Here is a 27070-nt window from a genome sequence, read left to right on the forward strand (position 1 = left end):
CTGTGCAGAAGCTTTGTAATCTGGTAGGATCCCATTTGCTGATTTTTTGATGTTAGGCATCATACAAATGGGAGTCTGTATCAAAAGCCTTTGCTATGCTGTGTCTTCAAGAGTTTTGCCTGCTTTCCAGCAGATTGTTTTTGATTGATTGATTGATTGATTGATTGATTGATTTTTATTTTGTATTCTAGGGAAGGGTCTACAGGGTGTTCAAGGTCTCACTACTAGATCGGACTCATAGTGATCCGCCTGCTTACAGCCTCCCAAGAGCTGGGATTACAGGCGCACACCACCATGCCCAGTCTCAATTGCCAGCTCAGTGCGCCCTGGGGGTGGGGCCAGCATGGCAGGCCCAGGGATTGAACCTTTGGCCCCTGCACCTGCTTGCAGGCACTGTAATCCACTGAGCTATTTGGCTGGCCCTAGTACCACTTATTAAAGAGGCTGTCTTTTCTCCAGCATATGGCTTTGGCCTCTTCATCAAACATTAGGCAGCTGAACATGCCTGAGGTGGTTTCTCCATCCTCGCTTCTGTTCCATGGATCTCTTTGTCTATTTTTGTGCCAGTATCATGGTGTTTTTATCCATGTAGCTTTATAACAACTTGAAGTCTGTAATTGGGATGCTTCCTGCTTTGTTCTTATTCCCCAGGATTGCTTTTGCCATTCTGAGTCTCTTCTGGTTCCATATTAATTTTGAGATTGTTTTTGCTAGTTCTATTTTTGTTGGGATTGCACCAAATCTGTGTATCCGTTTTGAAAGTATGGTCACTTGATAATACAGATACTAACATGCTTAACAGCTGAACTTACAGCCTAGGCACACTGCTTGGGCTTATGAGTTGTCTTTTTCTTTTATGTTTTGTACATCTCATTTGTAGATCCTCAGTGTCTTTGTGTTGCTATTGTTGTCTTGTCTTCTCATATGACTGTTGTTTTTTGTTTTGTTTGTTTGCTAGAGGCTGAGGATTAAAATTAAAAAAAAAAACCTTTATTGCTAGTATAGAGATCTCTTAAGTGTCTGCTTCCCGGTGATGCACTTTGGGCCTGGCTAAGTATAGGCTTTGCTTCTGTCCTAAGACCTGGCCACCCGCATTAATTTGGGGAGGTGTAATACAGTGAAATTAGCCCAGAATCCAGTTCTCTGGATACAAACTGCAGTAATGGTAATGACCAAAAGACAAACCATGTATCAGCATACAGTGAAAACCATTAATAACAACCATGCCATGACTGTCAATAGCAAAGCAATCAGCAACAATAATAGAGTCAAAGGACAAATTCTGGATATTTATGTAGCATGAGAACCAATAAAAGAGGGGGCCAGCCAAATAGCTTGGTGGATTAAAGCACCTACAAGCAGGTACAAGGGCTGGGGTTCAAACCCCTGGCCTGTTGTGCTGGCCCCGCCCCCAGGGCATGCTGAGATGGCAATTGAGACTGGGCGTGGTAGCGCTCGCCTGTAATCCCAGTCGTGGAAGGGTGTAAACAGGTGAATCACTATGAGTCTGATCTAGTAGTGAGACCCTGAACACCCTGTAGACCCTCTTCTAAAATACAAAAAAAGAACCAATAAAAGATATCATTTTACCACCCTTAACAATAAAAAGTGATGTACAATAATAATATAGACATAAAGAAAAACCAAATATTGACATACAATAAATATTTACTAAATGCAAAAGCTATGTACCACTAACAACAGAGAAAGATTCAATACTGATAACATAGAGCCAACTAAGTATGGAGCCACCTAGGTTCTCGACCTGGTTCATTCCAAAAGTCTGGGAAAGACAGGTGTTTCCATGTACGAGCAGGGAGGATGGCCCTGGTCCCTTTTGTTCATCACCTGATACGGAGTGCACAGATAGAAGCAAGATGGAGCCCACTGCTTCTGCTTGCAGACTGAACTGTTTTCAAACAGACATGTTCATGAACCAAGGTACTGCTGTACTGTATCTAAAGATTAGTAATGGAGTGGGACCAGGGTGAAAGCTCAGCGGCATAATCGCCTGTCTGGTAAGCACAAGGTCCTGAGTTCAATCCCTAGTACCAAAATAATAATAATAATATTAATAATGGAGTGGGGAAGAGGGAATCGAATGAAGTAAAATTTAAAAAATAAAGAAAAGGAAAATGTGAAAAGTGAGATAAAAGATTTAGTTAAAGAGTAAAAGAAAATAGATTTAGATGAAAGGCACAGAAAGGAACAAAGAAGAAATTTAAAAAAAAAAACAAAGAGAAAAGAAAGAAAAACCAATGAAAAAAAAGGAAAAACGAATCACAACTTCCTCTGGGCCAAGCGTGGCGGCACACTGCTGCAATCCTAGCACTCAGGAGCCTGAGGCAGGAGGGTGGCTGAAAGCCTGAGGCCCCCCTGGGCTACGGAGTGAGTTCAAGGCCTGCACTGCCTAGTGAGACCTTGTCTCAAAAAGAGATCCTCCGTATTCTATTTCCAAATGAGAAATTTCTCGGCAGGGTCTGCAGTATTGGAATCCACCAACTGTGGGAGGAAGGATGTGAGTTGCTGCTGTTATTTGGTTTTCACACTCACGTTTTTGTGCAGGAATGCTGAGTCCTCCCCTGCCTCTCCTGCTACTAGCTGCACAGCTTGTGGGCTAACGCAGTGCCCTACTGCTCCAGGGTGTCCACTGCGTGCTCTTCCAGGATGGGAGTCAGCCAGGCTGAGGCAGGTGCCTGACTGCACTGGCAGAAGGGAAAGCAGACAGACCACTGAGCTCCGTGCTGCCCGCATTCAGTGGACGGGAAGAGGGGATTAAGCAGTCAGTGAACTTCATGCCAGTGCTTTCAGGCCCAGTCCCCTCCAAAGGCCACAAGCCGCTGGCCTGGCTTCCTACCAGAGAGTGGGACTCCTGTGTCCTCTCAGCAGGAGTGTAAGCTTCCCAGCGGTCTGTGTCAAGTCCGTACTGTCTCTCGCACTGTCTTGTGTCTGTCTTCCACCCAGTCACTGCAGTAGAGTAATCCTAGAAGCCCTGAGTGTAGTTGTTCCACGGGTTCTGATTACTAGAGCACCGCATTCTTTAACAACTCCCTTTCCATACTGGCTCCTGATTAAACACTCAAACACAGCAACCACTGCACTTGGTTTCCAACTCTAGGCCATCATACAGAAAGAATTGCTTGCAGAGTAAAACCCCGTGCTGCTTTTTTTTTTTTTTTTTTTTTTTTTTTTTTCTGTTTTATGAGAAGTAGGCTTTTTGTGGGACTAACATTGCCAACAAAGTCTGTTTTTCTCCCAGGGGTTGCCAATTCTTCTTGTGTTGGTAAAGATGGGTCCCAAGGAATCAAGTTTAGCATTTCATACTACTTCATTATTTTATCTATGTTATTTTCAGCTTCTCTCTAGTCTAGTTTTTCTGTCAGCTTTTTTGTTATGGTTTGTGTCTAGCTGTCCCCCTAAAACCTCATAGGATCATAAGGACTTTTTCAGAGGTGGCTGAATCTAGTGTGTGATGCTGAGATTAAGAATGAGTGCTCGGGGCCGGGGAGATGGCTCAGTAGGATAAGCGCTTGACTGGCAATCGCAAGGATCTGAGTTCAATCCCCGGTTCCGCAAAAAAAAAAAAAAAAAAAATGAGTGCTCACTAAATCAGTCCACTGATTGGCTTGATACTTTCCTAATCCCAATAGGCTGTTAAGGTCTCTTGTTGCTTTTGCTGTTTCCCTCCCCTCTAACCTGTGCCACCTTTTCTCAGAGCCAGTTGATTATGGACTGAAACCTCTACAAACTCTAAGCCAAATAAATCTTTTCCTCTTTAACTTTGGGTACTGTATCTCAGCAAAGAGAAATGTAACTAGGACAAAATTTGGTCCCATACCAGAGTCATTGCTGTGACAGTACTGACCATATAGTTCAGAAGCCTTTGGGACTGGCTTATGGGAAGAGTTTGCAAAGCTCAGAGATGCTAGCTGACAAAGCAGAGCTGGAACGCTGAGACTGTATTCTATAGGAGCTTCTGATCAGAGCTCAGATGATCAGAAAGCTGCTAGAAATCCTGCTGGTAAGGCCAGGCTCGGGAGGTTTCTGCGGGGAAGGACTGCACTGGCTGCTGGACACCAGATTATATATAGCATGGCTTGGCAGAAAGTTTGTCTGCATTTTGCCTGTATCCAAGACTTTGTATAAGACTGAGATGAAGGGCAGCAGACTAATTTTGTAGAAGAAAATTCAAGACAGTCTAATATTGAGGCAGCAGTATAGATATTGCTGGGAAGTTTTAGGCAAATTTATGGTGAGAAGAGCAAAGCGCCCAGCGGGATGATTTAAAATGTTGTGAGTTTGGCCAGAAAAGAAGCTCCAGTAAAGCTGTGAGTAAAGGAAGCTCTAGGAAAGCCCCTCTGCAAGGACAGAACAGAAGAGAGCTTGATTGTTGAGAGGGAACAGGAGAACAAAAAAATGGCCTTGAGGGTTTCACAAGAAGTAGTAATGCTCCACTCTTTGCAGCCACAAAATCATGAAAGTGAAAGACATTGTTTTGAAAAGACCAAACTGGCAGTGGCCTAGAGAATTTGTTCCTATGATTAGATTCAGAGAGCTCAGTGAGCCGGCACTGAATCCCTAAAACCAAGCAAGGGGAAAGCCTGGCTAAGGTTCTAGCTGGCAGAAGACCTTGGCATCATCTGTGTGGCACTGGGTTTAGGGACATGAAGAATGCAAGAGTTGTTGGGTTCGGAGGGCTTCCACCCAGATTTCAGAAGGCCTGGGAGGCCAGGCAGTATGCCCCTGAGAGGGCAGTGTGTGAAGCTGTGAGTGTGAGGCACAAGGTGCAGTGGAGACCCCAGAAGGTTGGAGGAGCCAGGAATGTGGGTTGTCCAAGGAAAGCTGCAAGGAGTGAGCAAAGCCAGCCAAAGAAAGAAGCAATGGGAGCTACAGCCACCAGAAGTGCCGCAGGGACAGAGCACCCAACCTCTGGAGCACCTCTGGAGGTCCCAGCTTGCCACGGATTGCCAGGGGTGCTGGAAATGGGACTGTGGGATTTAGTGTTTGCCCTGCTGGATTTTGGACTTGCTTTGTTCCCATGCCTTACTATTTCCCTGTTTTTAACTTTGGAATGGAAATGTCTATCTTGTGCCATTAAATATTGGAAGTGTCTATCTTATGCCACCCTATATTGGAAGTTTGCACTTATACAGGGATTTGCAGTTAAGAACATCCTAAATCTCTGGAGATTTTGGAGTTGGACTTTTCATCAGTGCTAGAACTGTTAGGACTTTAGAAACTCTTGGAGATGGACATAAAGGGGTACACATAAGTTTTTAGGGCACCAGGCCAGAATGTTTTGGTTTGTGTCTAGATGCCCCCTTAAAGCCTCATGCAGTCATAGAACTTTTACAGAGGCGACAGTCTAGAGTGTGTGATGCTGGGATTAAAGATGAGTGATTACTAAATCCATTGATTGGTTTGGCACTTCCCTCATTGCAGTAGGCTGTTTAGGTTTCTTATTGCCTTTGCTGTTTTCCACCATCATGAACGGCTGGCCCTTTGTCATGTGCCGCCCTTCCTTGGAGCCAGCTTATTATAGATGGAAGCCTCTACAAGTTGTGAACCAAATAAGCCTTTTCCCTTTTGACTATAGGTGTTTGGTTTTTTTGTTTTGTTTTGTTTTGTTTTTCTCAGCAAGAAGAGAAGTAACTAAGCATCATTCTTAATGGTTTATTTTTTTTCTTTACTAAGTTGTTTTCCCAAGCATCTTGATGCCAGGTTCCAGAGCAGCTGTATTTTGCTGTAGGCCTGTAGTTCGCCATTTTTAATCATCCACAACAGATTTTTAAAGTAAGTAATTCTGTCACATCTTAGATTAGAAGGAAAAAAATGCAAAAACATAGCTATAGAAAGGTACCACTTTATGCACACTCACACACACACGTCTTCATCTGATTCCTGCATCTTCCAAAGGCTTCACTTGCACCACACTCACTTTCCTTGTTAGGTTTTAGAAATGTGAGTCAGATGAGCCAACAGCATATCCCTAGCCAGGCAGTGATGTCAACTAGCTGAGCATGGGTCCAGTTGTGTTCTGAAGCAGAAAAAAACCTGGGAACCAAAGAGGCTTCAGCATCCACCAGTATTGAGGAGGCTTTGAGACAGGTTTGCAGGTTCACCACCACTCAGCTCTTCATAATCCCATGTCTCATATTGCGTACCCAGATACTGACAGTATTTTAATCAAACCAAAGCTCTGTCCTGAGTTGTCCGGAAATCACGGTTTAGTATGGTCTTGGTTCACATCCCAGTCAAGGACAAGCTACAAGGTTAACACAGCGGTACCTCATGAATAGACAGAAGAGAATGTATATTTTACTTAGATGCTGAAATTATGTCAGTGACCATTATGAAGAAAAAGTTTTATTTCAGAAACTAACTATTCCAGAGTCACAAGGCCAGGCTGGGTGACTTTTTCAGTGTGTAGGACACTTACTCTTTTCTCATTTTTGTTTTCTGGTTTCTGACCATGTGTAGCAAACTTCATGATGAATGAACATTATTCTTAGAGTTCTTAAATTCAAAACAATCATTGCTGTGGTAAAGAAAAAAGATGACTTTCTCTTTTTTTTTTTTATTAGATAACTTATGTCCGGCAAGAATATGAAACAAAATTCAAAGGCTTGATGCCAGCATCTCTAAGACAAGAACTTGAGGACACAATTTCTTCACTAAAATCACAGGTAATGACTAGAACTGAAGCACTGTCCTAGGATTGCAGGCATGCACATATCCTGAGGAGAAACTGACATGTAAATTTGACTCTACATTATTGCCAGAAAAATCAGTGTGATATTATAGCATAACCCAGCACACAAGATGAGTTGGGTTTTGTTTTTGTTGTTGTTGTTTGCTTTTCTTACTAGCTTAGAACTCATTGTCTCCATGAGATTTTCTTAAAAGCCCTCTAAAATTAAAAAGTTCAGTCTTGGCACCTCTATTCATTTATAGTCTACATTCCAATCCGCCAGCTACTCTTGATTCCAAAGTGTCATTACTGTGTGCTAAAGTGCAAAGAAACAAAAACACCACTAAATTTGAAATATTTTATTCTGGCGTATTTTATACGGTTCTTAGAGATAATATGTGTTTCCGTTTCAAGATAAAATAATAAGGCATCTGAACAGGTTAAATATTTCTAAAATCAATGAGGCGCTGAAATTAATTTAACTTTAGATGCTTATGTGAAAGATTTCTATGTATTTCTGTATGTTTGAATGTTTTATATATTGCTGGTCTAATGAATTTTTTAGCTCCAACTTGAGAAAGACTTCACATAGTTCTATTTCTAATAGACCCAAAAATTTCAGGTACACTTTTTCCCGGAAAAGTTCCATGGAGGGAAGGATTTCCCACTGTGCCTGGAACATAGACCATATTCAATAAATTTACTTAGAAACAGTATAAATGATATAGTTTGATAATATTCACCTTTGCTCCTTTTTAAGACATAAGGTGAAGCAGCTCTTTCTTTTAAACTCTCCTGCATAAAGGCTCTTATCTGAACATGGATCTTCATTACAGGTTACCTCTCTTCACGAACTTAACTCTTTACATGATTCTGGCCACAAACAAATTGGATGAGAACTGAATCAAAGTCAATAGCTGGGTTTGATGTTGGCCTTATGGGGAAAGCTGGTTCAGTTTGGAACCAGAATCATGAAAATAATCAAGTTCGTGAACCGAGGTAGGTATCGCTATATTTCAGTCTTACTGCTACTGTTTACTGTTCCTTCTGTAGGCTCCTAACAAATTTTGCTATGCTTGTTCTTGTACCAAACAAATGCTAGGGCTGGCAATGTAGCTCAGCGGCATAAGCGCCTGCCTGCTGCCTGACAGGCACAAGGTCCTGAGTTTGATTCGTAGTATAAATAAATAAATAAATGCTGGAACCGGTCATTGACACAATCACTACTTGCATAAAAGCACTTCTCGAGGCATGCTTTACTCATTGATTTTGCAGCAAGCCTTCCACAGCCTCCTCTAGAGAGGAGCTGACGCCTTCAGAGGAGGGATTCTTGTGTTGTTTTGTTTGGTTTGGTTTTTTGGAAATGGCGAGGAGATCTGATACCCACCTGCAGCACTTCTGTTATCATCCATCTCATTTGACTGTAATAAAAGCCACTTCAGCCTCCTAAAACTGGATGTTGACCTGAAAGCAAGTGCTGCCAGCTGTATTCGGGCCTCAGAATTGGCAGCTGCCTGGAGGAGGTGCAGGCTTATTTAGTGAGCAAATTTAGTTTGAAAGCACAGGTGCCTGTGTTTTTCAAAAATTGTTGAAATTCCTAGTGCAATATTGTGTGGGGGAGGGCACTTGAGTTAGTGTAATCCTTACATCTGCCAACATTATCAGTTGTCCTATGGGTCATTTGAACAATTGGGCAAAATGAAGAACAGGGTGATATTACAAATAAGCAAACTCAAGGAGACTGCTTTGATATGCACCCATTTGGGAAGACTGTGCTTTCTTCTCTTTCAAACACGTTTTTGCAGTTCTGCCAGCTGTACGCTTTCATAACCACGCTTCAGAATCAGCCGTTGCCATGGCTTCAGTTCAGCCCACCGAGGCAAGAGTAAACAATTCCAGGCAATCAGATTCCACTGACTCTTGATTATATTAAGCCTGTGTAAGGTGCTTTTAGTCTTTGTCTATTACTGATGTTTTTAATCATATAGAAATTTATGCTTCAAAAAAATCAATGGATCCTAACGATCTGACTAAAGAGAATGCGAGGCTATCCAGTTCCCCATCTTCTAGGGCCCCAAGAGTGGAGGTATGGGGTGTTACCTGCTGTGAGGTAGGAGCCGCACCTTCCTCATTTCACGCCATCTCCTTACCTTGGGAGTCACCGGAGCTGTCATTAACCCCATTTCTCAGGTGGGATGTTGAGAACAGAAGTAGTTCCTTAGAGTCGTAGAGGCCAGGCCTGGAGTTGAACCCACGTTGGCCTAACTCCAGGCAACGCTCAGGCTCTTTTCACTACAAAATACTGTCTCTCAACCTCAGGGAATCCCCAGGACAGACTGAGGTTTCAGACAGCAGTAATTTTCTTTTCACTCACTCATTCATTCATTAAATAGCTAGTGAATGCCAGCTACATGCCCAGCCCTGTAAAAAAAAAAAAAAAAAAAAAAAAAGTAGGGAAAAAAAAAAAAAAAAAAAAAAAAAAAATACAAAGAATTAAAAAAAAAAAAAAAACCAAAACTGTCCTCCCTGCCCCAGAAGAGTTCTCAGGTTTGGAGGCGAGATGTGAAAACAACAGCACAGCAGCGTGAGCAGTGTGGGTAACAGAGACCAGGGACAGAGAAAAGGGAACCGTGGGGCTGAGAAGGCACGAGCAGCTAGGGAGGCTGGGAGGATGGAGTGCATTTGAACAGGAGCCAAAGAGGATGGAACTGGTCCCATTCTTTTTCCACCAGACATGGGTGGTGTATGCTGGTAGTCTCAGTACTCGGGAGGCTGAGGCAGGAGAATCGCTGCAAGTTCGAGGCCAGCCTGGGCTACATAGTGAGTTCAAGGCCAGCCTTCACTACACAGCAAGACCCTGTTTCAAAACACCAAGGGGGAAAAGAATAGAATCATTCATTTTCCCAAAGATTCTGTCTGCTTAGTATTGATGATTTAACCCCTTGTAGGCATATGTGATAAAATTTTGATGTGACATCATTTCAACCCCTAACTTCTCCAGAACTATAGTATTCCAAGGGGAGAAAGGGGTCATAGAGTGTGGAAGACGTGGTAGCTGATGTGGCCTGTCAGGGAGGGTACAAGGAGCAAGGAAGTCACAAGGGTGGGAAGGGCTAAAGGAAAACAGTTCTTGTAGTAAGGAGTTTGAAGTTTATTTTGTAGCCTCCGGTGGACTTTCAGTTGGTATAGCATGTGATGAATTCACACACACACACACACACACACACACACACACACACACACACAGACATTGAGCAGGTCTTGTGAGTCTTAGCTAAGGAAAGAACCACCTGCATCTAAATCAAACTCTGTGGCACTGTACAGGCAGCGTTGACGCTTTTCTCACACAAGGCCTCTTTTCTAGGTTAACTTTCTGCAGAAGAGAGCATCTATCCTCCAGGAAGAGCTGCTGACTTACCAAGGCAGAAGGTAAAGCACGGAGAGGCCCGGTCACTTTGTGTTTTGCCCCTGGGAGTCTCCTGACGTCATATCCGTCTTCATTATACATACGCTTAATAGCAGTTTTGGAAAAAGGATGCAGTGGTAGTGATTAGCCTTCCTTTGAAAGGCCATGTATCTCTGTTAATCAAGAGATTCCTCAGGGCACAGCAGTGCAGGCCTGTCCCGGGCAGCTGCCGAGACACCCTCTTGAAACCCAGTTGCAGGGTATAGGATGCACGAGCTTCCTTTAAGAGCATGAGATGATAGGCCAGGCATGGTGGCCCACAGCCTGGAGTCCCAGCACTTGGGAGGCTGGAGCGGAAGTGCTGGGAGTTCAAGGCCAGCTGAACTGGCAGACCCTGTCTCGAGAGAGAAAGAGTATGAAGGGATGCAGTTCTTGCTGCGATGGTTCACGTCCTCGAGGACCCCTGACCCTGGGGCTTGGTGCTGTTATCAGACCAGAACAGCCAGTGGCTCAGTGGTGTCTGCTCTTCACAGAGACTGAGCGTCCTGTTGGATGTCAGCCCTTTGTAGGGAAAGGCTCTGGGGACGTTACTGATGGAGGCGGGGCTTACCTGCTCCGACTCAGTCAGACTACCACCCGGCTTCATTTAGCGCAGTGGAAGACTGAGCCACTGGCTGAGCGTTGGATTAAGAGGAAAGCGATTGCGAATCGTTCACTTTTCATGTGAAGAGCATGTTTGATTCTCTGTAGGTAGGGTTTGATCCCTCCTAGGCATAAATGATAAAATACCCTTTTTAACCTCTGATTTCTCCAGAACTGTAACATGTTTTATGACAGACAGGCCTGTGAAACCCCAAGGTCGTAACCAAGGTGTCTGCTTGCAGGTAACTCCATGAGCAAGTTCGATGGTCCGATTGTGCAGGCTGCCCTGAGGAATCCTTCCAGCAGGTTTGAAGAGTTGGATATTGTAAAGTGAACTATGAGATCAGTGGCATTTCTAAATACTTACGTGTAATTAATATCATAAAAATGCATTCTTTACATCAGTGGGATGATTTTGTGTCTGCCTAAGTTATTTTTTAACATCTCTTTATTTCTAATTTTCATATCTGTGTGCCTTTGAGTATTTTCTGAGAATTGCTTATATTGGCAAAAGAAGTGATTTTTTACCATTGGGTATGATCAAAATCACGTTTATAGTATCCTGTCCAAAGTTCATACCTGTTTACATTGTTTTATGTTCATACTTCATTAAAGTATTATTTTATACTTATGAGTTTTCATTCTACTTTTTATCATCTCTCATCTGCTCAAATAAAGGTGACCTATGCACGGTATTTTTCTCTAGCAAATACTGACAATCTCAAATTATGCCTTTGAGAAAAACACCTTATATCAAAGATCAAATCCATAATTAGTGCATGAAGATGGGGTTTGGAATGAAAGTCACGGGATCATCTGTGATCAGTGCAAGCACTTAGGTTGGCTTATGGCCTGTCGTGGAACTGGAGAGGCAGCATGATGGAGGTAGTGCGTGTGGGGACCGTGGCTTTCTTATTGTCTTCAGCTCTCTTTTTGTGGTGGTTTTTGTAAGTAGCATGTTGATCGAAGATCCTTAAGAAAGCCAAGTGGTGCAGGGTCGTTATGAGGACACAGCATATGGCAAGGGATCGCAGCTTGTGCTCTTGTTCTCTGTCGCTGTGTGGGCACCTGGGCTGGTCACGGACATGTAAGCCTGAGTACCTCTCCCTGCCGTGCTGACAAGCAGTTCAAAGCTAATTGGCCAGCCCTGATTTACCAAGCACATTCCAAACTGCAGTGAAATCCTCTTGCGTGCATTGTGGTGTGTGTCATGGGCTCTCTGAGCTACTCTAAAAATCCAGCCCGTGGGTGGGGCTGTATCCATCTGGTTTACTGTAAAAGGTTTATTTATACATTTTCAAAATCCTTTTCTCTTTCCCCACCCTTGTCTGCTGTTTGCTGCTCGGGGAATAATTGCCCTTCGATCATATGTGACTGAGATACATTGGTGATGAGGAAGCATGCATAACAGGTTCTCAACCACGTCCATGGCTGGACAGGGATGCGTGGCAGCCTTCAGCAGGAGGCTGGCGCTCTTGCCTTAAACCATCCCCATGGGGCCACCACTGTCCTGTGACGCCTGGTGCCACTAGCCTAGGCTTAGGTTTGCTGATTCATCGTACATGCTTATGTTACTGTGCTGGCTTCAAGTATATCCAGGGGAAGCAAATTGTAGCAAGTGCCACTAAAGCCACCTAACACTAAGAAGGGCAGCTGTTCCTCAGATTGTGACTTAGTACTTGGAAGGGAAACATGGCTGCATAAGTAATGGAAATACTTCTACGAGAACTATGCAAAACCCGGAGGCTCAGCAACTTTTGTCAGTAAGATCATCAGTTGCTTGGAGTGAAAATACTTTGTGAATTGTGTTGTGTGCTGGAACTGGAACTCCCACTCAAAATATTTGCTTTCTATGAGCAAATATCGGTGGGTGTTTTGGAAAGCTACCTGCTATTCTTTTCGTTATTTCAAAGGTTATGAAATTATAAACACTGGTGAACCTTTGACACTACACAGATCCTGTTTCTCTTCTGAAAGTTTCTTGTATGCCTTGGAGTCAGGTGAACGAAATCTTAGGTCATTTTGATTGGATGTGATAGGAGTGGGTACTTGGCATGCGCATTTTTGTGAACACTTTCTGATAAAGGAATAGAAAGAAAAATTACATTTGACATGTTTGAAATTCCTTACTGAGTTGAGCATTGAGTATGTAAATGGCTACTGGGAGAAAAAGCAAGTGCTCAGAAAATAAATTATAAACACGGTGCCTTATTATAAAATCATCTAAGATTTTATTTTTTCTTTCATCCTGTGGAAGATCAATTGTTCATCACAAGTACCTAATTTAGTTACATCTCCAGTTATTACTATTGGCTGCTGGGCTGAGTCTTCCACTGTGCTTTTCATATTTCAACATGTAATTGTTGATAGGTAGCAGCAGGTAAAGCATTTGGACCGATGGGGCAGACAGAAAGCTCTGGGGTCACAGCACTGTAGATGTGTGCTATGATCTGGTTACCCTCCAGGGGTCGAGGAAGAGGAGAGTTCACAGGAAAGTTAGCTACCGACTCACCTGCATATGTCGCAGTCTTGTGTCAGTCCACCATTTCTGCGTCCGTGAGCTCTTTCAGGGGGTCTGACCTCTGATTGTGAAGCCTCTAACCTCAACAGTGAGCTCCGCAGTCCTAAGTGGACTCCCAAAGTACAGCGCCTGGGAACACTTGCTTCGTGGGTTGTATAAAAGCATTGACCGTGGGTCGAGGGAGCTGGCTCCCACTCCAGCCTCACCTGTAACATCACCTGTTAACAGAGCTGAGGGGCACACGCTTAGAGTGGCGAGCAACCTCATTAAAGAAGTCTTCGAAGAAAAGTGCAAAAAGAAGAAGCTGGGAGTTTGAATTAACAATTAACAGCCCCTTCATTGAAGTCAGCACCATCCCAAAAAGGCAGTGGCGGCTTCGCTCTGTGTCTAAGAGTAGAAAGGAAAGGTACAACATCAAAAATGGTGAGAGAAAAGTCTCAGAACACAAGGTCATTTTAATTCATAGTTTCCTTAAAAGAACTATCTCTTCTGAGCTTTCATATTTTGTTCAGAAAGGTCGTCTCTTTTAAGCCTTGTCATTAAAGACGGTTTGCTCTTTAAAGTGAATTATCAAAGGATATAGAAATTGCAAGTTACTGAAACTAAAATGCATGATCAATTTTAAGCCTGCTAACTAAAGCCTACTTAAATTTGGATGTGCTTTTGTCCTGGCAGCCCCTTTGATAAAATCAGAAAAAGATACATGGTTGGTCAATTCAAAGTAGGAAAAGAAGATAATTAGATAAAACTTTTTTTCAACTGGTAGAGTGATTCTTAGCTTTGGAGGCTTGATTAGGAAGCTAATGGTATTTGAAAAGTAAAATTAAATGTCCCAGATTTTGAGCTGGTTAGTGTTAACATTTTTCACTGTGTTGTTTTAAAAACAGAATGGAACTTCAGCCCATTTTACCTCTCACGTAGAGGGGAAACAAAACTTGTTAGAGAAGACTGCAAAACTTTGAAATCTACATCCCTCCTCAATATCCAATGCTGCTGAAAATATGTCCTGAACATTTCAGTTCTAAGCAAGGATTTCTATCCCGCATGTTTTAGAACCTGGATGCTTCTCTGGATTCTGCTACTTTGAGAACCTAAGCTTAGTCTAGACTTCCAGCCAGTAGGTAATCTTACTCCTCTTTGGTAGTCTGCCTCTTCCTTAAGAGAGGTCTCGTGGGACATGGACTGGGACACATCAGTATCGTTGAGTGGAAAGAGAGCCTGAAGAGAAGCTGACCCCCCACATCAAATTAGCCACTGTGTGCTTTCCTGGGTGAAGCCGCCTGGCCCATGGCCTTTGCCCTTAGCTACAAGAGGAAGTTATGCTTTGTAGGTAGAGTCCAATAGCTGGGCCCCCTAGCTGATTCCCTTCACCTGTTTGAGCCTCACTTTCCTAACCCATGACATAAAGGTGGTTCTGGTCTAGACCAGTATGTCTCTAGCTGGGTCATTTCAACCTTGCCAGTCATTGTTTCTCAGACTAATAGTCCATGAAACCCCATTCTCTGTAACTTGTCTCATAGTGTTCAGATGTCATATTTAGGCAATGTGACATGCTGTGACCCCTCTTCAAGATTCCCTTGGAGCTGGGAAGATGGCTCAGTGGATTAAGTGTTTCCCTGGCAAGCACAAGGGCCTGAGTTCAATCCCCGGTTCCGCCAAGAAAAAAAAAAAAAAAAAAGATTCCCATTTACATTACTCCCTCATTCCTCTGTTAATAGTCATTGACTGCCAGCTGTGTGCTATACAGCACATTAACTATCCCCAAAATCTGATGACTTAAACAACATTTATCATAAAACCATGATGTGTTATCATTCTCTCCTAGTGCTGAGAAGTGAATGGGCTCACATAGGCCTCAAGCAGTGCAGTTAGGTGTCTGCTGGGGTGGCAGCCATGGGAGACAAAGGCTTGTGCCCACAGTGGCTTACTCACATGTGGATAACTCACACTGTTGGCTGGAGCGTGGCAGCTGCAAGGAGCCCTCCAGCACTAACCCGGCAGGAGACCAGGTACGGAAGCCATCAGACAGTGCCTGGGCCAGGCGTGGTGACCCGTGGCTGTAATGTAAGCATCTTGGGAGGCTGAGACAGGAGGTTTGCAAGTTTGAGCCCATCTTGGGCAACTTAGTAATTTAGTGAGACTCTGTCTCAAAATAAAAATTAAAGGTCCAGCCAGATAGCGCAGTGGATTAAAATGCCTGCTTAGGTAGATGCAGGAACCAGGGTTCAATCCCCAGCTTGCCATGCCAGCCCTGCCCCCGAGGCGTGCTGAGATGGCGATTGAAACTGGGTGTGGTGGTGTGTAATCCCAGATCTTGGGAGGCTGAAAACAGGAAAATCATTAAGAGTCCAATCTGCGTAGTGAGACCCCATAGACCCTGTACTAAATACATTTTTAAAAAATTAAAAAGGCTGAGAATCCTAGATTCAATCCCCAGTGCTCGGGAGGGGAGCCTATTCAGAGACAAAAGTAGACAAAGTAAGTCCCAGCAAAGTAAGAGAATCTTTGGCCATATTTAATCTACCCTGGAATATCCTAAAATGATTTGACCCATGGGGTTTTTTTAAAATCTTTTTTGGGGGAGTCCAGATGTTTTGTTTTATAGAGCTCTATGAAGTATTTGTAGAGAAGCCCCAACCTAAGTGATTACTAAAAAGCTTCTTCCTACTGAGAAAAACCTGTAGATGTGTGTTGTTTTTCTAAAATCACAGGTTAAATTGGGGATTTAGAAATAGTTGTTGGGAAGCTCTGAGTTATGAATAGTCAGTAAGTCCATGTCTTCCTCTGTGAGCCTTTGAAAGATGGCAGCAGCGCAGCTGAGGAGCTTTATCCCATGCCTGTCCGCTCGGGCCTGGTATGCACTGCTTGTTGTAATCATCCTAGCGAGTGTATCATTAGCAAAGTCCACCAAAACCCACACCCCGTGCTTGGGATGGTTTATCCTTCTCTCGTGTCAGGCACATGAAGGATACAGACTTGATGAGCCCAAGAGGGGAAATCTCCCAAACCACAGCGCACTTGGACACTACTCAACTAAGTAGGACATAATCATCTAGATAAACAAATGAATCAGCCTTCTAACTGCCCACTTAGCGCTCTCCCCTCTGCTACTGAGTCCTCTGGTTTTTTGGTGATTTTGTTTGTTTGTTTTTTGAGGTATGCTCCTGAAACCCCTTCCAGTGTTTCCTCTTTATTCATTTTCAGAGTGCCAACTTAATCTTGGATAGGTTGAATTAACCCAGCCCACCTCTGGCAAGTATATTCAACATGCTGTATAAAGTATAACATTCAGTTTATTATTTCTTTGTCAAGAGAGTGTTCTTCAGTCCATTAAGACCCAGCTCCCCTTGCGTGGGCTTTGGTGGAGGTCATGGGGCAGCACCCGCAGGTCTAAATCAGGGTAGAGGAGTTCGGTCCTTGCGGGCTTCTCGAGATCAATTTCTGACCACTTTGCTGTGAAGGACACAACTCACACAGAAATGCAGCTTCACGTACAGCTTGGGAAGCACATAACCGTAGAAGACACTCACTTTGGAAATGTCCCCGATGGTGGCGGCCTCCACTATGTTCCAAATGACAGACGTCTTAGTGGCCTTATCGCTGGGTACACACCAGGCGCAGTTCATGCAGCGAATAGGCTGCACATGACCACGCCCTTTTTGGCACAACCGTTGTTCCTTCTTTTTTTCCATCATCTTGGAAAGGAGGACCCGAAAGAGCTTATCTGGTTTTTCACACTCAGTCTATCCTCAGTATCACCCTTCTCAGCCTGAGCTGGGGTGTGGATGCCAATATGCACACAGAGTGCCAACTTAAGCACGCAGAGCCTGGCACCCGGCAGTCACCCGACTGCCCTCCTTCTGAGCTCTGCACGTCACTGGTAGATGACTGCGAGATGACTGAGCCAGTCTGGTGAGCACTGTGTATTTCCAACACAGCAAAAAGGTCAGCTCAACTGCAGCTCTTCTCTGTTCATCAGGCAGAGCCTGAGAGTTTAAGGGTAAAAAGAAAAGGGGGGAAAACCACTGTTTCCTTAGGAAGAGCAAGCATTTCCCTAGAAGGATGGTGGAGCATTCTGAGGAGCTAGCACTGCAGTAAAAAGTATATGTTTTATCAGCTGAGATTCCTCAGAGCTGAGTTTTGTGTTTCCCAGCTTGGTTTCAGGTGAGCTAGACTTCCCTGTGCCTGCATCAGCCCTGGCGCTCTTTCTCAAGTTGTATGTAACCTCTGCTTCTGGGCCAGAGTCTCTTGAACACTCCAGTGCTTGCTAGAAGGTGCCATGTCACAATCCTGTGGGAACCCTGTTCAGGCCAGAGCGTTTGGCCTGTCACACATTGTATCTGTAATGAAAAATATTCATCCAGGCCAGGCTGCATGCCTCTACCTGCTTCTTCTCAGAGTTCAAGATCTGGTCACAGTTTGCTGCCTAGAGAGAGACTCCCTTGCAGCGCGAGGCAACGTTTCTTCAACCGAGTTCCCACTAGCATACATCTGATTTTCTTCTGTGGCATTTTTATTTATGCACTTGAGTATGTGACTCTGGAAGCTGCTAGACTACCAATCAGGTACTGAAGAGTTTTCTTTAAAAACTGTGATCTTGGGCTGGGGAGATAGCTCAGGGGAATAAGCGCTTGCCTGGCAAGCACAAGGTCCTGAGTTTAAATAAATAAATAAAAACAAAAACAGGGTCTGCGGAGATGGCTCAGTAGAATAAGTGCTTGCCTGGCAAGCCCAAGGTCCTGAGTTCAATCCCCAGTTCCGCAAAAAAAAAAAAAAGTCCTGAGTTCAATCCCTAGTACCACCAAAATCATAATAATAATAAACTATGATCTTACTCACGCGTGTGTGTTTGTGTGTGTGTATGTGTGTGTGTGTGTGTGAATTTCTGTGTGGATGTAATGGTTAAACCCATACATCTTTTCTTTATACTGCCAAAAATCTTTTTAAATAGACTAATTAAGACAGCAAATCTAAGCAGACACCCTACCGTTGGCCCCTGCTGGCCATCAGGTGCTTTGCCTACAAGGACATACTGTTCACCGCTCTGCCTTTTTATTAGAACAGAAGGAAGAGTAACCGGCCCCGGATCTTTTGCACGTTGTAATTAGTATCCTCCCTGTGCTATCACCTCTAACATAAGGACATACTACAAAGTCAGCTGGGTTCTTCAAACCTTGGGTAAGTTGGCTCAGAACTGGAGCATCCCGCACGTCCTCGCTGAATGCCTCCCCTGGCCTGTGCAGGAATGAGCAAGACCTGGGCTAACATGGCTTACCCATAAGGGGCTTGTGATCCACGAAAGAAGAAAGGAAACCCGTAACTCAGAGAGGACACAGTCATTATACAGGAGAAGTGCCAGATAGCGTGAGAACCCCACCGAAGCAGCAACGTCTGGAATCGAGTCTTGGAGGAGGAGGAAGCGAGAACCAGGCTGGAGTTCAGGATCAGAGCAGGATCCGTGGGTGGAGATGTAACAAAAAGCCCTCCCAGTGCGACCACAGCCACACAGCCAGTGCAGCGCTTCTGGTCATCTCCATTCATCCTGACTGCAGAGAAAAGGAGCGTGACGTAGATGTTAAACAGCATTAGAGCCAGACTGCGGAAGACCAGGGCAGTGGTGCTGGTGTGCTTCCTTCAGTTCCGAGCCAGACTCTGCAGGTCCCTCGAGGGCTCTGCACGCAGATGCTCTGGAACCGTGCGGGGATCTTAGCTCTCCAAGTCCAGGTTTCCTCATTTTAAGAATGGAAAGAAATGGTTGAGCATGGTCTCCGCATTCTGAGAGATGAAGGCAGGAGAGTCGTGCAGTTCTACCCCAGCCTGGCACTTTAGCTACACAATAGAATTTGTCTTAAGATTTTAAAATAAAAATTTCAAAGTAATGAGGAGAGGATATAGCTCAGTGTGAAGGCCTTTGGTTCAGCCCCTGGTACTGCAGAAGGAAAAAGGGAAGGAAGAAATAAAAGGAAGGAAGAAGAGAGAGATAAAAAGATGGAGAAGAAAGGAAAAGGGAAAGGAAGAAAAAGGGAGAGCGATAAAGGAAAGAAGGAAGGAAAAGGTAATAAATAGCCTGGCAAGGTGCACACGCTGTCATCCCATCATTCTGGGGCTGAAGCAGGAGGGTGGCAAGTTCAAGGCCAGCCTGCTCACATCACAATACCCCATCCTCCAGCCTCCCCAAAACGGAGGAAGAAGTAGAACATAGCTATGAAAATACAGTAAGATAATGTATTGTGTGAAGTTTAGCATGCAGTAAACATTCAATAAATGCAAGATATTTATTTCCCATGAAAATTCTCAATAATGTCATAATTATTATTTAAACCTGAGAAAGCAGAAGCAGAGAGAAGTTTGGGGTTAGTGCACAGTCACAGGTCTTATATCTGGCGAAAGCAGAACTTGGAGCTCCTGCATCCTTGGCTCACTTGCTGCTGCTCTCCTCTGCACTGTGTGGCCTTCTGTGGTTGAGAAACTTGGAGTTTTGTACATGCAGAGCAACTAATGCAGTTAAGCAGGAGGATGACGCCATCAGAAACTGGCGTAGGGGGACCAGGGAAATGGCTCAGAGGAATAAGTGCTTCCCTGGCAAGTGCAAGGGCCTGAGTTCAATCCCCAGTTCTGCTAAAAAACAAACAAAAACGAGAAGCTGGCATAGGCGCACTTGTCCAGGAGCAGCACAGGTGCGAGGAAGTGGAGGGAACGGGAGGCTGCAGGCAGACAACCCTGAAGAAATGTGTGCATTGTCCCCATAAATCGGTCCAGGTCTGCGGGGAGAGAAGCAATTTCTCTGTGAACAGAAAGTAGGTCAAAGATTCAGTCGCCATCAAGGTACCCGAATGAATGGGATGACTGTGCAAAAGAACGAAGCCTAGGTGGCCAAGGTTGAAAGCCTGAGTGGGGAGTGATCTCAGGTTTTCTCAGATCGGGGCTGAGAAAGAATGACAGTTTGGAAGGTTAGACAGACAGAGTGCGTTTCCTCGCATACCTAGAGTCCAGGATCAGTGCCTTCAGATGTATCCAGCAGGAGAATCTCGGTTAGCATGGAGGCTGAGGAGACCCTGGCTTCACCCCTGGGGGAGGCTGGGCTATAAGGAAAAGAGAGGGGGCTGAGGAGGCCCAGCAGAGAGTGCACCACTGCGGGGATCTCAAGAAGAGGAGCTGAGAGAACCCCAGTGGTAAAGAGGGGCAGGTCAGCCGGATCAGACCCAGGGTGCTTCAAAGAGGCCAAACCCCTTTGTGTCTGCAGATAAGGAAGAGGTGGTGCTAGGCATGGGTCAGAGAGCACCATCTGAGCTCCCGGAGGGGCCGAGCTGCGGGTGTGATAGCTCTAGACCCTGTGGGCCTGAGAGTGCACTAGCCTGCCGGATAGCTTCTGGGGGACTCAGGCAGGCTCCTTCCCCTCCACCACAACAGCCCCACCAAACGCTAAACTGTCAGACACGCCAGAACCCAGCCATGGGAATTGGTACCTGGGTTATGCATGAAAGTTGAGAGAAACATTCTCTAAATGTTTCATCACACAGCCTGCACCAATATGTAATTTTTATAGAAAAGCTAAGTGAACTCAGCCACTTCGCAGACTAACCCTTGGGAGTAAATCATGATCATAAAATGGACCCTCTGGGAGGGAAGTTCCCCTAAACTCAGCCAAATATTTTTGCTTCTGATCCTCACTGGATACAAAATTCTGGAAATATCATTGGCTTTCAGGCATTTTTGTTCTTACTAACAATAACAAAATGCTCACTTTAAGTTGATGTTAGGTAGAACTTAACTTTGACTCAGTGCACTTAATCACAAAATTACATTTTTTAATGCCTACCATCCCACTCCCTCTAAAAACAAAAACACAATGGTTAACCCAAGCAAATGATCATGAATGCATTTCTGGAGTAGAGCAAGTTGCTTTAAAATGAACACCCAAAGTGAAACATGTTTTTCAAATGAAAATTAAACTTATTAAAATGCTAGATATGTAAGATGACCTTACTCCACAACTGATCCCTTCAGTTTCTTGAGTTTTTTTTAATAGTTTGGCACCAAAATTTTCTTCATGCCAGTACTAAGAGTTGTAGCTCTTAGTGGTGACTTAGCAATTTTTAGTACTTAGTAGAGACCAATGTTTTAGTACTTAGCGACTTAGCAAAACAGTGAAACTAGACAAAAAGCTTAGATTCAAGGCTCATTTTAGCATGGAAAAAAAGGACAAAGTAGCCTATTCATGCTCAGGAAAACTAATAACTGGGTTCATAGCCCTTTTGCAGTCTCTAGGGGTAGGGCTAGTAAGATCAGTAAATACTTTTGATTTGTTGACAGCCCGCCAAAGATAGGGCAAAAGAAACCCCACTTCTCCTGGTGTCCTTGCGCTGTAGGAAGGATCCAGTGAATTCCAGCTGACCAGAGCGCAGCTTCTGAGTGTGTCAAGGGTAAGACTCCCCACTGGGATCGCGTGTTGGGGCGGCAGCAACAAGCACACGTGCCAGGGGCTGAGAACACAGGCCACCACCGTGCAGCTCCGGCTGCTTTTCCAGTAACAAAGTGCACATCTCAGTTGCAAAGAAGTGGACCCAGTCACAACTTTGATGCGTGTATTTATCCTTGGGAAGATCAGGCAGTGAGAGGAAGGTAATAGGTGTAAACTGGGACTTCCCTGTAGCTGGCTTTCTAAAAGTGGTGCCACTAATCTGCCACATGCCTTGGGCTGAAAAGCAAGCTGAGAAATACCTTGGGTAGCCACGAGCTCAACTCTAGAATACTTATTCCCACTGAGTGAATTTCTCCCAGGGGCTCCCAGCAGGGAATCCTCACCCTGGACAATGGTGGTGCTGAGAACAAGTCTTGAGTTTTGTTCCTAGAACTGAGCACTAAACTGAGAGTAGCATTCATCTTCCCCGAAGAGAAGTTGTTGCGGTCCAAAATAAGTGCAGTTGTTTCACATTAGCTTTATCATAATATAATTTAAATAATTCCATCTTACATAGCTTAGCTACACTGTAATTCCTACTTGATCATAATGATTTCATGTATTAATAAGTTGATTGTGCCCCTAAGGATATTGGAATTTTGCTTTATTATGCCTTTTGACCACAGAGAAGAATTCTACTATGCCTCGAGTTGAGGTACTAAGTCTTTTATTGTACAATCTGAAGAGAAGTATGCATAGTATGAATAGTAGTACTTTTTTTTTTGGTGACGGGACCAGGGATTGAACTCAGAACTTTGTGCTTGCCAAGGAAGTGCTTATTCTACTGAGCCATCTCCCCGGCCCCTGTACATCATAAATACCAGTAATCAAGATTGAGACCTAAAATGAGCTATACACAAAATAATTCTAGTCTTGTGTCCTCTAAAAAGAAATACGACAATTTGTGAATTTTGTTTGTTTATGAATAAAGTTCTTTAGTAAACAAAAAAATATTTTATTGTAAAAGTATAGTTTAAGAGAGTTTTTTTTTGTTTTTTGTTTTTTGGTTTGTTTGGTTTTTTTTTTTTTTTTTTGGGGGGGGGGCGTTTTGTGGAACCAAGGATTGAACTCAGGCCCTTGTGCATGCCAGGGAAGTGCTTCTTCCACTGAGCCATCTCCCCGGCCCCAAAGAGATTTTGATTTCAAGCAAAAGCTTGTATTTATAACCGGATTCTAGTGGTAAAACTTTGGTTAATTTGGCCTTATGCTAGCCACTTGACCTGTCCACCATCCAAATAAACAGACAAAAAGTAATTACGATAGCATTACCAAGTTAGTGGTATGCTTAAGGCACAGACTATGCAATGTAGACAACACTGACGCCATCTTGAAGGGAATGTCAGCTCTCGCTGATAGTCAGTAAAACAACCCTTCACATTCAACAGCTAGTATTACTTTCTATCCATGTTTTAAAGTCTTTTTTTTAACCCAAATAAGACCCCACTGGGGCCAGGGAGAAGGCTCAGTGGAATAAGCTCTTCCCTGGCAAGCGCAAGGGCTTGAGTTCAATCCCCAGTTCCACCAAAGAAAAGACCCCACTAACCACCAAAATACGTCCGGTGGTACTTCAGTCATGAACTGAGTTTGTTCTATGATTTGGAGGAAGATGGTCGCGCGTGTGTTTGTCTGAGGAAAATGGCAGCAGTGGTGTTTGTCCCCTAATGCAGGGTTTGTGGACAGAAGAAAAATTTTGCTGAACCTTTTCGTTTCTGAACTGAATTGTTTACAAATAGAAGCATTCGGGAACCATGGTATTATTGTATCTACTGTGGGTATACTCAGTTACCTGATTAAGATCAAAGGGGTAGTACTAGAGTCATGTGACTGGTTTTTGTTTTGTTTTGTTTTTTAGGGAAGGGTCTGCAGGGTGTTCAAAGTTTGGCTGCTAGATCAGACTCATAGTGATCCACCTGCTTACAGCCTCCCAAGAGCTGGGATTATAGGCATGTGCCACCACACCCCGTCTCATTCCCATCTCAGCGTACCCAGGGGGTGGGGCCAGCACAGCAGGCCTGGGGATTGAACCCCCAGCCCCTGTGCCTGCTTGCAGGTGCTGTAATCTTAGATTTTGAGGAATCTCCACACTGACTTCCATGGTAGCTGCACCAGGCTACACTTCCACTAACAGTGGAAAAGGGTTCCTTTTCCCCCACAGTTCCACGAGCATTTGAGGTTTTTTTTTAAGGTTTCAACTGTACTTTATTTCTTCAATAGGCCATATTTTAATGGATATTAAGCACTTTTACTTGGCATCAATTATGATTTCATTTAGAAATAATTTAGCTGCATCATAGCAGCTGGCACGATTCCTGATCTCTCCATTCCTTGGGGGTGACTCTGCCAACAGGGGAAAGGTTCCATTCTGTTCCAGTTTGTGTTGCTGTGTAGGTCCGTGCAGCAACACAGAATGGGGCTCCCCCAACTAATACAGCATTACCATATTTGTCATGGAAATCAGGTGTACGTTTCGGGTGGCTCTGCCTTGCTACCGCTTGTGGAATGCTTCGAACTGGCCAAGGGGAACATCGTGGGGCTGAAGTTGAAACTGTAGTTACTGCAGCTGCCAGCTTCATGCAGACTACCTCCAGATATTCTTTCAAAGAGCCCCCACAAGCATTTGCTATTGGTTGATGTCTTAATAATCACTATTCTTTCTGGGGTGAGATGGAATCCCAGTGTTGTTTAATTTGTGTCTCTTGAATAACCACTGTGATGTTGAACATTTTTTATACATTTATTTGCTTCATCTGAGAAATGGGTATTCATCTCAGAGGCCCATTTTTGGATTGAGTCTTTAATTTTTGGAGGTCTGAGGTTTTTTCAGTTCTCATCAATAGTAATCCCTTGTCTGAGGAACAGTTGGCAAACATTTTTTTATTTTTATTTTTTATTTTTTTGTTTTTGGTGCCGAGGACAACCCAGGGCTTCCAGCTTGCCAGGCAAGCATTCTACCGCTGAGCCAAATCCCCAGCCCCAAACATTTTTTTTCCCACGTTGTGGGTTATCTCTTCTCTATTGGTTGTTTCTGGCTGTGCAACAGTTTTTCAATGAGTTCCCAGTTGTTGATTCTCTATGATAGTTCCTGTGTGACTGGGTTTCATTCATAAAGTCTTTGCCTACATGAATGTCTTCAAAAGTTTTACTTTATCTTCCAGAAGATTTAATGTTTCTGTTTTAATATTTAGATCTTTGATCCATTTTGAATTTATATTGGTGCATAGTAAAAGATATGGGTCCGATTTTAATCTATGGTGTTTGCCAAACCAGTTTTTCCAGTGCAATTTATTAAACAGGCTTTCTTCCAGAGAATGTTTTCGACACCTTTGTCAAAAATAAGATGGCTGAGTATATCTGGACTTGTTTCTGCATCTTCTAATCTGTTCCATTAATCTTTGGATTTTTTTTTTTTTTATGCAACTGGGGATTGAACTCAGGCCCTTGTGCTTGCCAGGCAAGTGCTTATTCTACTGAGCTATGTCCCCAGTCCTGGATTTTATTTAGATACATATACATGACTTTGGATCTTTTTGCCAATACCATGCTGTTTTTATTATAGTAGCTGCACAGTATAATTTCAAGTCAGGGATTGTGATGCCGCCTCCGTTGCCCTTGTTGCCCAGCATTTGTCTTCGCTATTCTATGTCTCTTCTGGTTCCAAAGGAATTTTAAGATTGTTTTATCTAATTCTGTGAGATATGCTGCTGAAATTTTGATCAGAATTACATTAAATCTACATAACAGTTTTGGAAGTACAGCCATGTTCACTAATTGGTTCTTTCTACCTAAAAGCAAGGGACAGCTTTCCATTTTCTGATATCTGTTTCAATCTCCTTTTCCAGAGTACTGTAGTTTTCAATGTAGAGGCTATTTACATTCTGTATTATATTGATTTCTAGGCCTTTCATTTTGGGGGATGCTATTCTGAAAGGTATTGTTTCCCTGATTGCTCTCTTAGTGAGTTCGTTATTCATGTACAGAAGGGTTTGGATTTTTGAGTCTTGACTTTATCCAGCTATGCCACTGAATTTAATTATCAAATCTAGCAGTTTTTAGTGGAGTTTGGGGGGTCATTTATGTAGAGTATCATGTCATCTGCAAATAATGATAATATAATATTTTTGTTTCCTAACATTATTCCTTTTTATTTCTGTCTCTTGTCTAATTGCTGTAGCTAAAGTTTCCAGGACCATGTTGAGTAAGAGTTGACATCCTTGTCTTATTTCTGATTTTAGAGTGAAAATTTTCAGTTTTTGCCCATTTAGTATGATGTTGACTATTGGTTTGTCACTGATGTCTTATGAGATTGAGATATAGAACATCTATTCCAATTTTCTCTAGGATTTTTATCATGAATGGTGCTGTACTTTGTCAAAAGCTTTTTTGCATCTATTGAGATGATCATATATTTTTTGCCCTTGGCTCCATTAATACAGCATATTACATTTATTGATTTGCATATATTGAACCACCCCTGCATCCCTGGGATGAATCCTCGTTGGTCATGGTGAATAGTATTCTTGATAATTTTCTGCATTCTGCTTACCAGTATCATATTGAGGAGTTTTGCATCTATGTTCATTAGGGGAATTGACTTGTAATCCTCTTTCTTATCTGGGTCCTTCTCCGCTTTTGGTATCAGGTAATGCTTGCTTCCAGAAATGAATTTGTGAATACTGCTTCTTTTCAATGTCATTGAAGAGTTTGAGAAGCACTAATGTTAGGTCTTCTCTATATTTCCTGTAGAATTTGGCAGTCAATCTACATCTTCAATTTCATTGATTGATAGCACTTTATTTAGGGTTTTCATATCTTCTTGACTCAGCTTGGGTAATTCATATGTATCTAGGAATCTGTCATTTCTTCTGCATCTTCTATTTTATTAGAATACAGATTTTCAAAATAGATATAGGGGACATTCTGGATTTCTTCAGGGTACCTTGTGATTTCACTCTTTCATTCCTCATTGCATGGATTTGGGCCTTTCCTTTTTTTTTTAATAAGGTTGGATAAGGGTTTGTCAGTTTAAAGAACCAGCTCTTTGATTTATTGATTCTTTGTATTGTTTCTTTATTCTCCTATGTAATTTATGCTCTGATCTTTATAATTTCCTCCCTCATATAAACATTTGGCTTAGCCTGCTCTTCTCTTTCTAGAAGCTTGAGGATCACAATTAACTTGTTTGGGGTTGGTCTCTATACCTGTTTATTACTATAAATTTCCCTCTTAGGACTGCTTTCATTGTGTCCCACAAATTTCAATATATTCTATTGTCATTATCATTCTAATTTTAGAAACTGTCTAATTTATTATTAAACTTTGTTGTGACCATTGGTTATTCAGGAGGGTACT

The 27070-nt window shown here is 43.2% G+C and overlaps 1 protein-coding gene across 5 annotated transcripts in view; it reads left to right on the plus strand.

Moving 5' to 3' along the window:
• The window catches only part of Cep112 (centrosomal protein 112), a 722997-nt gene extending 712873 nt beyond the window's left edge, over positions 1 to 10124 (plus strand). For all 5 annotated transcript variants that reach the window (XM_012514508.2, XM_023714104.1, XM_023714105.1 and 2 more), the window contains 2 exons: positions 6585 to 6686; positions 10056 to 10124. In XM_012514508.2, coding sequence (XP_012369962.1) covers positions 6585 to 6686; positions 10056 to 10124 — 171 coding nt within the window. The remainder of the gene's footprint in view (positions 1 to 6584; positions 6687 to 10055) is intronic.
• Positions 10125 to 27070: the final 16946 nt, after the last annotated feature.

The sequence above is a fragment of the Octodon degus genome, unplaced genomic scaffold, assembly GCF_000260255.1.
Source record: "Octodon degus isolate 3935 unplaced genomic scaffold, OctDeg1.0 scaffold00033, whole genome shotgun sequence".
Classification (NCBI taxonomy): domain Eukaryota; kingdom Metazoa; phylum Chordata; class Mammalia; order Rodentia; family Octodontidae; genus Octodon; species Octodon degus.